Source organism: Sinohyriopsis cumingii, chromosome 15, assembly GCF_028554795.1.
Source record: "Sinohyriopsis cumingii isolate HCF-2022 chromosome 15, ASM2855479v2, whole genome shotgun sequence".
NCBI classification, from domain to species: domain Eukaryota; kingdom Metazoa; phylum Mollusca; class Bivalvia; order Unionida; family Unionidae; genus Sinohyriopsis; species Sinohyriopsis cumingii.
In genome coordinates, this window is record NC_142975.1 from 73,735,502 (window position 1) to 73,750,149 (window position 14,648).

At 34.4% G+C, this 14,648-nt stretch overlaps 1 protein-coding gene across 1 annotated transcript in view; it reads left to right on the top strand.

Annotated features, from left to right (window-relative positions):
* Window positions 1–323: 323 nt before the first annotated feature.
* Window positions 324–14,648, top strand: part of LOC149782073 (neprilysin-like) — a 59,252-nt gene continuing 44,927 nt past the window's right edge. The window contains exons 1-2 of the mRNA XM_089933501.1: window positions 324–456; window positions 13,569–13,708. Of these exons, the coding sequence (XP_089789627.1) occupies window positions 395–456; window positions 13,569–13,708 (202 nt within the window). The 5' untranslated portion in view covers window positions 324–394. The remainder of the gene's footprint in view (window positions 457–13,568; window positions 13,709–14,648) is intronic.

Sequence of the window (14,648 nt, forward strand, 5' to 3'; positions counted from 1 at the left end):
CTATTGTGACATCACAATGTTATGTGACTAGCTAACGCGATATTATGGCACAAGACTTCACAACCTAAAATATTTTTTTAAAATATAAAATAAATTAAAGATTAGTCCAATATAGTAAACAAGATGGTAAAATACACCTGATAACACCTTCTAAACATAAAGTTGTTTACGTAAGGAGATGTGACACCCGTACCATCCTCTTAACAGACTTACCATCGACCACCGGACGGAAGTAATTTATGATACTATTTTATCTTCATTTTCAACGACTATAATATACAACATTCATGCACCAGTCAAATATACCCTGAAGGGTTATCCTCGAGTGGCCCAACCGACAGTGGCCCAGTCTGGATTTCAGTTCGCATCATCAAAGATTTCACATCCAAAAGACATGGAGTCCGAGAAAAAATTTCGAGAAAGTCAAGTGGAATTATACGAGAATAGTTCTATCAGGTAGGAATTTAACAAGACCAGTTCAAAATTATATGCTCAAGAATTAAATAGTATGAATATTTATTTTTGAAAGCATCTCTCTCTCTCTCTCTCTCTCTCTCTCTCTCTCTCTCTCTCTCTCTCTCCTTATTGTACGCTTTGGTCCCTGTGTCTACTAACCGTGTCTTTCTTGACTTAAGATAGGTGTTGTTTCCAAAAATCGTGTTGATCCATAGATAGTCATCACCTATTAATTAATTATTTTTGATCTTCTTTTACAAAAACCAGTCCAGGCAAACATCAGTGATTATATTAGGCGCATTAGTTTCATACATTTACCAGCAACATGTGTTTGAATAACTCTTTTTCAGTTTTTTCCGTAAACTTTTTTCTTTTCTTTATAATTTGACACTACGTATCGTGCCAAGTGCATACGAGTCCGACCTGTTATAATTTGGTCTTTATGCCTTATTTAAAACTCCGAAATGTTTCCTTTGAATAAGAAATTAAAACTGTGACTATGCATATTGATAAGAGAAAATTGAAACATAACCCCTTGTACAACATCACACAAACCCACACACGTAGATATACCCAAACGTTGATTAAATGTGACTAACAATGTCATCCGGAGGAAATGAAACTGATTTGAATTCCCATCCCCCAAAATAGATATAGTGAAGTCTGCAGTCAGATCGAGAATATCGCCTGAGAGAGAGAGAGAGAGAGAGAGAGAGAGAGAGAGAGAGAGATGGATCAGATAAATACTTTAATACTGTTTATAATCGTGTTTATCTACTGTCCGTCTTTCCGTCTATAAATTGACCCTACATAGATTGTAAAATTATATCTTTCTAATATTCAATTATTTACAATTGGACTGTCAGTCCTTATTAACTAATTTGCTTTCACCCATAGCTGTATTAACTATACACTACAAAACTCAAGCACAAATATGCGATTATGAATGAAGAAAGAAAGCAATAGTTATATTAATAAAACAATAACAATAAGTATTGGTACATTTTTTAAAAATGAGGAAGAATATGAGATTCATTGTAACGTTGTTCCAGGCGTTGAGATAAAGACATGAAAATATGGGGATAGAGATGCTCTAGTCTGGTATCATGAGCGAATCGTACAGTTTGTAATACTGTGTTTGGAAAACTGAACAAGTGGTTAGTTTTCTTTTAGAAGGCGATCTTTCGACATTTTGCAGGCAAATGTCCACTTTTATCCGAAAAATGGATATTCCAGTGTAGCAGCATGTGTTCGTAATATTTAATACTACGTCAGATACAGCGGTCGTCGTCTGGTGTGTCTCTTGACTTCATTTAGTCCATATTTAGACCCAGCAGGTGTTCATCTGGTATGTCTCTTGACTTCATTTAGTCCACATTTAGAACAAAAATGTGTTCATCTGATGTATCACTGGTATGTCTTTTGACTGTATTTAGTCCACATTTAGAACAAAAAGGTGTTCATCTGGTATGTCTCTTGACTGCATTTAGTCCATATTTAGAACAAAAAGGTATTCATCTGGTATGTCTCTTGACTGCATTTAGTCCATATTTAAAACAACCCGGTGTTCATCTGGTATGTCTCTTGACTGCATTTAGTCCATATTTAAAACAAACCGGTGTTCATCTGGTATGTCTCTTGACTGCATTTAGTCCATACATATTTAGAACACACCTGTGTTCATCTGGTATGTCTCTTGACTGCGTATAGTCCATATTTAGAACACACCTGTGTTCATCTGGTATGTCTCTTGACTGCGTATAGTCCATATTTAGAACACACCTGTGTTCATCTGGTAAGTCTCTTGACTGCATTTAGTCCATATTTAGAACACACCTGTGTTCATCTGGTATATCTCTTGACTACGTTTAGTTAAGAGTTTAACGTTGTTTTTTTTTCTGCGTTTATCGTGGTACACACTGTCAGTTGCCGCCTCACGTAGCAAATAACTCCCGAAGAGCGTTATGTAAGCTGTGTGAGTCAGCAACTGACAATTTATACTACGATTAACTCAGAAGAAAAAAAACGTTAAACTCTTATAATTGAAACTTTTGACATTTCAATTATTTGGTATGTTATTATTACAGAAATCTTAATTGAGCGTAGTAATACATGTTTGGGGTTTTCTATTACGTAGCTCTTTATAGAACTTAGGATATTCCTGCTTGATCGAAATAAGGTCATATTTTTAATTTAAAAAAATTGTAAGCATGTTCTTTTCTTTTAATGCTTACCTCCTGTCTGTATTCACTGGCAGTGTTTATCTTGTGATGTACACGTGACTCTATTTATAAAAGTGTGTATTATTAGAAAAGTAGTTCTCCTTACTGTTCATACAGAAATAAACGCAATTCATTTTGATCACGTGGTAACATTCTGATAAATTGAAATGTTAATTTACTTTACCAGCTACTGGCATTGCAATTATTCCATATTTAGAACAAACCGATGTTCATCTAGTATGTCTCTTGGTTGCATTTAGTCCATATTTAGAACAAATCGGTGTTGATCCGGTAGATCTGTTGATTGCAATTATTCCATATTTAGAACAAACCGGTGTTCATCTGGTATGTCTCTTGAAAAAATAGTAGAATAGACTTTACTACACGTTCTATATTATGAAATTCTGTACATACAACCTCTAAGTTTAGAATATCTTTTCATTTTGTTTAATAAAATATCGGACTTTGGCAGCATTAAGCTCTCGACATGTGTGTGTGTGTGTGTGTGTGTGTGTGTGTGTGTGAAGACACACATGCAAGCATACATACATACATACATACATACATACATACATACATACATACATTGAGTTATCAATTTATTTTCAGTTTGATATCCAGAGAAAATATCATTTTCACAACTTATCGGCACCATTATTCTAGCGATGCCAAACAATATCGTTTCTAAAAATATTAAATGAGATAAAGTTACATGGATATACATGGATTTCATAAAGTGTGAACTTACTATTGTATGTTATATTTTGTTACGCTATTAATATGGGCCAAGTGGTAAAATGGGGAGGGAAAAATGCAAGAATTGTGAGGGATCATTGGGAGATATTTTTAGGCAATTATTTTGAGTGGGGAGTGTTTAGTAATGGACTTGTTAGTTGCTTTATATTACAATTTCATCACTATCTTAAGTCTTCTGGAAAATGACCATGAAAAGGAAAACAAGAAAAGAAAGGTTATCTCAAACTGGAAGATGCACTGGGAAGCAAGGAACAAATAATAAAACTGAACTTACACGAGAAATGAATATTTTTCAAAAAACTGGTTCAATTTAAATTAATTGGACAATGTTGCTACAAATATATGTTATTAATTATGTTACTACTTGGTGTCGACCTGGGTTGGGTCTGGAATATTGGTCAATGACTTCACTTGGTACCTCAACCCTTGCAATGTCTCTTTGAAATTGACGCTTCCATCAATGGACTAACAAGCACCACAAATCTTATAATTTACGTTTTAAATTTAAATATGATGGGGGGGATTTTACCCCTATCGTTTTTAAACACAAGTGCGACCAATCAATGTTCTCTGGGCTACAGTCAAGTCTAAAAGTCTTTCGGAAAATGTAACAAACAATCTCATCGGTGTTAATTTTCTCACTGACAATCATTTTGTACTGGATGGTGTGAACGTGGATGTTGTTTGTTCTAGAATACTGTTCCAAATTGTCACATTTCTGCTTCATCATGTCGGCATATCTCTTGGGATCTGAAATCTTTTTTATTTCCCCGAGATAGGTGCTCGTGCAATGAAGTCACATACTGCTTCACTTGTATTGCCAGGGTACCGTCTACAAAACGGTTCAATGTCTCGACATTGGTTTTTTTCTGTCAGTGGTTGCAAGGGGCTTCAATAAAAGCTGGCAAGTTTTTTTTCCGTTCGACTAATGACTTTGTATGCATGCTGCAATCGAACTACTTACATCAATGTTGCATGGAATGTTTCCATTTTCTGTACCCATGATCGCAACTTAAATACAGTGAAGAGACATGCCAAAACAAAGCCCATGTGTCTTACATAGTATTGAAAATGATAAAGAGATATACCACACCAGGGCGGCTGAATCCTTCCTAATGCTGGAATATAGTCCAAAGACATAGCAGACATTATCTTGGGGCTCTCATTTCATATATTTTAATATCAAATTCAATTTGGCATTTTCCTGCAATCGGATATTCTTATGGTATAATAATAACGTAAAGGTCATGCCCGTTTAATACATTTCTTTTACCGTTTAAGTTGGAGAAAATACGAATATTTTCTTGATGTTGGGTTTAGCCAAGCTCTTTTCCACTATTCTGGAATCAACCCAGAATACACTCTTATACGAATATCAGCACAGCATAGAGTTAGCTAAGATGTGATCAGTCCAGAATACACTAGTATGCTGGGATCAGCCTAGCATATAGTCTACAGAAGCTGGGATCAGCCCAGAATATACTTTAATGCTGGGATCAGTCTAGCACAGTCTACAGAAGCTGGTATCAGCCCAGATTACGCTGTAATGCTGGGATCAGCCTAGCACCAATTATACCTGAGCTGGGATAAGCACAGAATAGACTATAATGCTGGGTTCATCCTAGCTTAAATTCACTTAAAGATGGGATCAACCAACCATAATACACTATTATGCTGGGATCAGCCTCGCGCATAGCGTATCTTTAGTAGGGATCAGCCCAGAACACACTTGAATGCTGTGATTAACCTAGCAGATTTCACTTGAGCTGGGATCAGCCTAGCACTAATTCTACTTGAGCTGGGATCAGACCAGAATACACTGTAATACTGTGATCAGCCTAGCATCGATTGGGAATCATAGTCTTGTACATTTAGATTCTAACCCATGAGTAGCCGCCACAGAGAGAGCCAAATATTTTTTAATATTTTAATTAAGTATTGATGTTATTTTAGTTATGACTATGATTTTGTACAATATTAGTAATAATGAATAGTGGCTGATTTAAGAGAAAGTGAGAGAGTGGGTGAGTAAGAGACAGAATGATGTATAAACTCATGTATACTGTATTTTCTTACAATGCATGTATTAAATCTTTCATCGTACCTTTCAGTATGTTTAGTTGTGCATAAAGAAGACTTAACCTGCCGTGTCATCAGTTTTACTTAAATAAATGCCAGTAGCTTCTGGTGGGTCGGTGGTTCTTTCCGGGATTTTCCCGGGTTCTTCCTCCACCTTAATACTGGCCGCCATGTATAGCCTATCGTGTGCTGAAAAATGGCGTCAAACCCGACAACAACAACAACAACCTAAATAAAATTATGACATGCAAAGCTAAGTCAACTTTTTCTTCCTATCTTATTCACGTAATCAAGAGAAACCTAGGCCACAAACGTTGTTTCTCGTATTCATATATGTCGTTGATCGTGTTTCCCAGTGTAGAACAATGTGCAGGATAGCTCTATCCAACCTCACACGCGACCTTCGTCCTGACTCGTGGACTATTTGTGACCTTCTACTGCAAGCATAGCGCACTCATTTAACATGAAAGTCCCGACTTCCATCATCACTTGTGTATTTTTTCCAAGTATTAAAAAAAAATAACCCACAAAAAGACCTCACGATTAATTGCAACACATGTACGTACTAACAGTGGCGGAAGTCAGGTGTCCTGCAAACGGGCCATTTCGCACCGATCAATATGAGAAATGCGTCTTTAATCGAAATTCGAGTTGAACACGCCGTTCTTGTTATTACAGTCTTTTAAAATTTATTTTATCATTATAATTTCAGTAGACTAGATCAATTCTAAATCAAAACTGTCCTATTTCTATTTCCTAAAACTGAATCGAGGACTATGTAATTAGTTTTGACTGCCTTAATTAATCTTATGGATAACAGTGAGCTATATTTTTTACCTGTTCACATTTGTGTCATTGCGCAAGCTACTTGCAATGCTCAATTCGAACACTGTGTATTGTCATTATCATAATAGTTTCAACCACTCTCCTTTGAAAGATAAATTAATATTTAACGTCATTTAAAATGTATACAAAAATTTCAAAATTTTACACCGCCACCCTTATAATAAGTGATACTTGTCTTGCCTAAGCTAAAACAGGAGAGACAAAAATCAAGTGATATGTGCGATTAAGGCTTCTATTTCCTACATATTAATTAGATCTAATTAAAAGGTATAGCAGACTAATGGCATAAATACCTATACAACTATTAGAACATGAAAAATATTTGTATGAGTATTTGATATTTCGAATGATGAATTTGAAATTCAGATAAAACAATTATAATACAATGGTATACTATGGGCTTTAAAAATAAATAAATAAATAAATAAATAAATAAATAAATAAATAAATAAGTTTGTAATGAATTCAAGAACAATAACAAAATAATTAGGTAATTAGGTACTAGCTGTATTTGTACTCTCTCTCTCTCTCTCTCTCTCTCTCTCTCTGTTTCCTTGTGCAAAAATATTATCTTTTAAATTTCGTTTGAAGAACTTTGGTTGTGCAGTACTTTGCTTTAATAATTTTTTTACATGTAATAGAAACTTCTGTGTTTTTGAAACGACCATTGGCAAGTTCGCCTAGCTAAGAAACTTCCGGGACATTCCAGACTAAAGATATTCCAGCCGTATTCTTTATCCGGGCAACTGATCTCCCGTCGTGATCCCTCCGCTTAACTTTGACTTATCAGATCATGATATTGGCAGGAGATGTAGGATTCTGGCTGACGATACGTGGTTGGCAACACGAAATTGGGATTATCATTCTCCTCCACTTTTAAATTAAGGCGGCATCTATGGAAGCTAGGAAAATTGCTTAAACAGATGGCTTCCAGAAATGATTCAGAGAAAAATGCATTGTTTTGAACATACGGAGGCCAAGAGTCACGTTTAAGGTTGTTTTCTCTTTGCTTCGTGAAATCTACTATGGTATCTGATATCTGAATCAATGAAAGTTTCACAGGCGAATACATGTTTGAAGTTACTTTATCTTTTAAAACAGTCGATATTTGACATATATCTTAATTCGCTATTATGAAGCAAGATATCAAAACAGCAAATGGAGATATTAGATTCCAACCGTATCATAAAGCAAACACTGACAGTGAAGATATTGCCGAGGAAAAAGACTTTTGGTAAGTAATGTAAAACAAAACATAGGATATATGCTATTTGCACTTTCGTCTTCGTTTATAGATTTGATAGATTTTAATGATTATTTCCTTTCTATGAGGAATCGATATTGGGTGCATATTTTCTCAAATGTAATACTCAGCTAAGTAGTATATACACTCATCATACTGGACCGCTTTCACGGGACTTCATCATAGTATGGACTAGTTTGGACTAGTTTTGTAAATTGGACAACGCGACATTATTATTATCACCTATTAGTGTTTAGTAATTAGCGATAATTAGAGATATGAATATTTCTCTGTATTAGGGATTTAGGTCCTACTTCGCCGCATTTGGCATGAAATGCCGATCGACGGCTTAGAATTGCGTACTTACAAGTGTGAAGTAGATAAAGCCATATAGGTATGAAATTTCATGAATATGTGGATCTTGATTTTATCAGAACAAAATTAATGGTGTTAGCTTGTGTCATAGGAACTTTAAGTAGCAACGCTTATTGTCTTAGTGTCCTTGGAAACAGAGAAACAACGACCTCACTCCAAACTCAAACATTATTTTCTACATTGTTTCGGTTTTCTCTGGGTCCTAATACGGACTTATAAGCTCGCTACTTTATAGACTTCTGGCTTGCTATAATATTCAACAGTTTGCAACATCACACTTTGTATCTACTAAAATTTAAATTTGAGAAACTTTAATGCAAAAACAATATAATAATGACTTAAAATTTTCAAATATTTACACAGCTCTCTTGACATGTCTTGCAGATTTAAAAACAAATGAGAAGTAATGTTTGTCATTTGAACTATTACAATTTGACCTGAATATATAAATTTTGCAAAACCCTGTATGGAATGACTAAATAGTAAGCATGTCATTAAATTGTGAGTAAGATACACTTTATTATAATTCATAAAATTGAAATCATGACTAATTATATTCCCACTGTGTTAGGATTTCTATACAGGTATTATAGTCGTGACCACAAGGTTGCATAGCTAGATATTATCTTTTCAAGTATCAATTCAACGTGACGTGTGAGCGCGCGCGAACGCACGTGTGTGGTTCTGACGAACTTGTTCGGGTGACATCTACGACAAGAATTAACGCGACAGAAAAGCACAGTTAAAATATCCTATACTATTTTATAACTAAAATTGAACTGAGCAATTTTATCCAAAATGGTGAAGTATTAAAGTTTGGCAAGCTATGTGCTAAAGCCTGCATAGATTCATGCAGGTTTTACTTTTTAGGAGGGGGGTGTGGATCATTGATAATTATCTCTTGGGACTCACCTCACCCCACCAGCCCGAAAATGGTGTCAGACTTCAGAACCGTTTATTCGTTAGAGTCCCAGAGAGAGAGAGAGAGAGAGAGAGAGAGAGAGAGAGAGAGAGAGAGAGCTCTTGGAAAAAGAGATTTTGTATGACTGTCTTTGTTTAGAACATTATTACTGTATGTGTCTTATTATATACATGTATGTATCTTATAAAGCTTATAAGATGAGAACATATTAAATCTGCTAAACACATGCATGCTAATTTGATAATCTTTCTGATAGCAAAAGTCCTTTCTTTATTATTCATAGTACATCTTTACCAAAAATATAGCATTATTAAATTATACATTTCGTTTCACTTCAATCATGATAGAAAGAAGTTAAGGCCTTATGTATAATGACAGTTAACTTCTATATTCCATGACCTTAATTGACATGTAGAATTTGTTTGTTTGTTGTTGTTGTTGTTCTTTTCCTTTTATTGCTTTTGCTTTTTGAACGGCTCGTTTTATACATTAACTATATCGTGCTGAGGAAATGGAACTCACAGAGCCAGGATGGCCTTGGTGGGCATCGAATCTGCTACCCTTATACTATGAATTCGACGTTCTACCAGCTGAGGTACTTCGAATCCCTTTTTGACGTGTAAATGTGGGGCGTTTTCAAATTAATTAATCTGAATAATATTTTATGTTGCATCATTTTCATATAGGTCATGTAGTCAAGGATCAATGTATAAAATGGTAAGATACTACAAAATTCGCATCCCTATAATTACCTATAAAACACATTTTAAACTTTATTTATTCGGTGGCGATTGCACAAAAATGTATGCTAATATATACGAGGTGCTTATTTGTTGATTTTTTGGCGGGGTATGAAGCCCGGGAACCCGGAAGAAGAAAAAAACCGACCTCGGATTGACGACCACGTTTACTTGCATGTGTCAGACCCGCGGATTGAATTAAGGAGAGTCGAGATACCACGATAGCGCCTTACTATGTCATCCAGGTCCCTTTTAAATTCTTTATTTAATTGGATTGATACAGTATTTCAGAACGCATAAAATAAAACCGGATATATATAAAATGCTAAGTCATCAAAATAACGTTAACTGAGAAAAACTTCTGACTCATTTATCTATATCCACGTGTAATAAACCTCGGAACGTTTTATCTATTTTAAACAATGCATCAGTTCATGGCCTACACTAAATTTTTATGCTGAATTTAAACGCGCAATCTCAATACTACGTCAATAGAAAATCAGGTTTTGGGGGTTGGTGTTTTTTTTGCATCAGATCTTTCTCGCATTTGTTGCGATTTACAGCCCTTTTGAATTATTTTGATTGATATATCGATTCAGGACCTGCAAAATTTCTCGTAATTCAAACACTTTTACAATGTGATAAGTTTGTTTGCAATGTGTCTGTTAATGGGTTATTTATCGTGATGATAAATCAGTTCAGAACCTTCCAATTTACACCGTAAATCAAACGTTTTAATGACGTTTAAATTACGTCAAAACATAACCTGCATTTCTATTTTTCTAATATTTTTACAGTTAATTGCAAGTTATTGGCACTGCAAATGATGCATGGCGTGCCTTCCTGGCTCTAGTTTCAGCCACTTGAGACACTTGGGAAAAATGTACGACAAAAATGTTAGTGGAGATAAGACAAAGTCAGTTTGTAAATAATGATATTCAAACGTCATAGTTTTTATGGATTAATGATCGTGAATAATGTATCATGTGCGTTTTCGTAAATAAAATTCTCTTCAATGTATTCTCCTCACTAGGTTTGTAAAGGTTTGTTCGCGTTAAGAAATTTAGTCGGTATCAATAAATATAAAAAAGCTTGATATTGTACAGCGTAATGGACATGAAATATATGTTACGACGCGTACTTTATATCAAATGCCAGCATGTCATAAACTTAGATCATTGCTTTGCTCTTTAAAACAAGTAGAGAAGGTTTATCTACATCGGACTAATCAATGATTTACCGCTAATCACCGGATCAAGAACCCGACTTTTCCACATTGATTCACGTATGTTAAATAATCGATTGTTGCCTATCTAATGCATGAAAACGGTCAAACCAATATGGCTTTATCAGTCATTCCAAAGCATACGCGCACACAGGTTTCTGCCTGTGTCTTTTTTCCTTACGCCTTCACCGGGATTGATTAGTTTCAGCGCCCTCTAATGTGTCCCTAACCTATAGGATACCTGATATTGACGAAACTTGGTCAGGTAATCCGAATTAATGACGATAAGTTAATCGGTCTGAATGCCACCGTGTCCCATTTATATGCGTAGACACGTCTGTAATATTTTGTATTACTTACTGTTTTAAGGTCAAGTGACTTGCTAGTGTCTTGGTGTACGAAAGTGGTTGAACTCACCGCATGATGGTAAACTTTCTACCAAAAAAAAGTTTTGTACTAATGAAACTGTTAGCGAAAAATTAAATTTACTTTTCAGTGTGTTACTAGAGCAGTATATTGAAAAAAATTCAGTATCTTATATTTTCATATTTATTCAATAATAGACATCCGCTGTCCGACTGTCTGTCTGTCCATCTGTCTGTCTCTCTGTCTCTGATTTATGTGTACACAGATTTTATATTGCCATTATTTATTTATTTATTCCTTCATAATCCAACAATATATTGTATATGCATATTGTATTGTATTGACAATGTGCATTTTTGCATACGGCAAATCAATACAGTTCTGTTCTGTTCTTTTCTGTCATAGTTGTAAAACTGTGTCCATCTATTTTATACGAATAGGCATAACATGGTGGTTGAGTATGGCATAGCCACATATCACATAGGGTATGTAACAAGTGAAGATCTATGAATTATTACCTGTAAAAGCTGTCATTGAAATGTTCAGGTACAATCTGTTTTGCGGAAATGTATTTATTTGAGCAATTATATGCAATTATAGGCAATCTGAAATTGAATTTTACACGCAATGTATCACGACATTGAAATAGTATTGAGCTATTGCACTGTAATTATCCCAAGCAAGGTGCAACGGCGTTATAATTTTCATTTGACTACTAAAATGAATACTTGTACTGCTTCTATGAATACTGTTATTGCTATGAATTTTACTACTACTATGAATATTACTACTATGAATTCGGATGCGGGAGGTCGTGGGTTCGATCTTACAAAAATGGTACTAACAGCTAAATAATACTATCACTGCTATGAATACTAATATTGAAATGAATACTACTACTAGTATGACTACTACTACTACTAAGAATACAGTTACCACTATGAATAATACTATTAATACTACTACTATTACTACTAATATGTATATTCTACTATTTATACTGCTAATATTATTACTATTATGACTACTATGAATACTACTAGTATGAATATTACTATGCTACTACTGCTATGAATACTACAACTATTATGAATACTACTAGTATGAATACTAGTATACTACTACTGCTATGAATACTGCCACCAATATGAATATTACTATTACTATGAATACTACTAAGATTACTTTTACTAGCGAGCCAGATCAAACAACAGACTCTAATGATAACGTGTATTAGCTACACAGTAGTTCATTTACTAAATACTTTGCTTCAGATTTCCTATTTCCAGATTTTCATATTTACTGCTGATGAGTAATTCAGCATAAAAGTCAAATTGTAGAAAAAGGTTAAAATGACACTTTTTTCCAATTACAACTTTGCGACTTAAAATATATTATGTTATTATGTACGTATGAAATTATTATTCCACTCAACACAAAAACAAGGTCCTTAGCACAGGCAAACAACAAGTACGTTTCCTACGGCAAAATATTTCCATGACCTCGTGCAATAGCGTTATTATTGTTGTTCTCCTCCTGGTGTCCTTTTTGTAGAGAACCGCCATGTCAGTCCCCAACTATTATAAAATGCAGGTCTCACGTCACTACAGGTGCTCCCTCTGCTATGGCTTTACCTATATTACTGTCATTGTTATTATTAATGCTACTGCAGGGATTATAATTAATCTTGCAAGTTTAAGTTTTGAAAGACCCCCTTCCCCCGTCCGTCTCAGTGATCCGTCTGTCATTATTGATTATTTTACTACCTTACAGGTATTGTATACTTCACAAATTTTATTGTAGAACTGACATGTAGATCTATTCTCTTTTTTTTCTCTTTTTTTTTCTGTTGTAGTTGTTGCTGCTTGTTTTCGTTCTATCTTCTTTCGATGTAATGCGCATAAATACATTTATGTATTCTAGAATGTCGACCTCTTCAACTGCAGTTTAATAAACGCGAAGAGATTTATGCATTGTTAGCAATTCGTAAGACAAGGGTAATTGATCCAGTTTACGTTTCGTGTTCAATTTACACGAACTTTACGCATCATTAAGTGTTACAAATGTAATTTTAAGTAATTATCGAATTATCTCAAACGAAGCGCAAACAGTTTGGCGATGGATATGACACGGTTGTCTATTACAGATACATCTGTTTTCCTGCCCCCATAAAAGAAAGTTTTATTTTAATTTGTTTTGTTTCTATTTAAAGGATCATTCAGTTAAATATGCTTTTGAGTTCAAGAAGGGTATATCACCTTTTCAAAGGAGCTAATGGAGATTTATGATTAGTTAATGCTACCTAAGCCATGATTAATGGATTATCGTTTTATTCCAGCTTTTCGAAACAAGGAAAATGGTCAGGCCGAACCAGCTTGGAGAAAACCATGATAATTCTTGGGGTCATTCTCTTCTTGGGACTTGCTGCTCTGGCTATAGCACTTGGCGTTGTAGTGGCAAACAAAAAGGACACACACGGTATATATATATATATATATACTTAACGTTATCAGTATTATCTCTGATTTGTAATATATGTATTTTTATTTGTAGGAATGCAATTAAAGGACAAGAAAGTAAACTGCAGTATAATTTAGACAATCGATCGCGTTTTTACGACGCCAAGATGAACAATTAAACACATTTCATAAGCACTCCTAATTGTTTCTCTGATAGAAAGATTTACATCGTAACGGTTTACATGAAAAAATGAAAATAGACTGCAGTCGGTTGATGTCTTTTAATACTTAGTTCTCAATAGAAAATCTACACAAGCAGGAAGGATCATAGATAATGTTTATTCTAAAAAAAACTCAAAATTGATTAAGCTACATTCGTGTCTTATCATGGCTAACAAAATATACGTTGGCTGATCGCCGCCTGCAAAATAATCGGGTACGGAAATAAAATATTTAGTTATAAAAAATTTAAAAATGTTGATGTGTGAACAGTTCTGAGAGGGTAGAACAGCTCTTCCCATGGTCTAATCACAACAATAGTGGTGGTTATGGGGTGGGAATTAAAGAGAGATGTACGACATAACATTTTTGTTTGCTTCATTTTGTCAAGTTGTAGGTAACTACCATATTTATTCTAATAGATACATCAGCGATGTGCGGGTGCCGAGGGGGCTGTGTTGTTGAAAACCTTTCTTCATTGTTTGACTTAAAACTTTCGTAAATTAAATTGCTTTTATTTTTCTTACTCGTGTACTGTTTTAATTATTTGGACATACCATTATATATATATATATATATATATATATATATATATATATATATATATATATATATATATATATATATATATATATATATATATATATATGGATATCTAAGCCTAAATAAGGTAGGAATTTCATTTTTATTGTGGAAATGGGGGTGGGGCTTTTATTAGCAGGGGCTACTATCAGAATAAC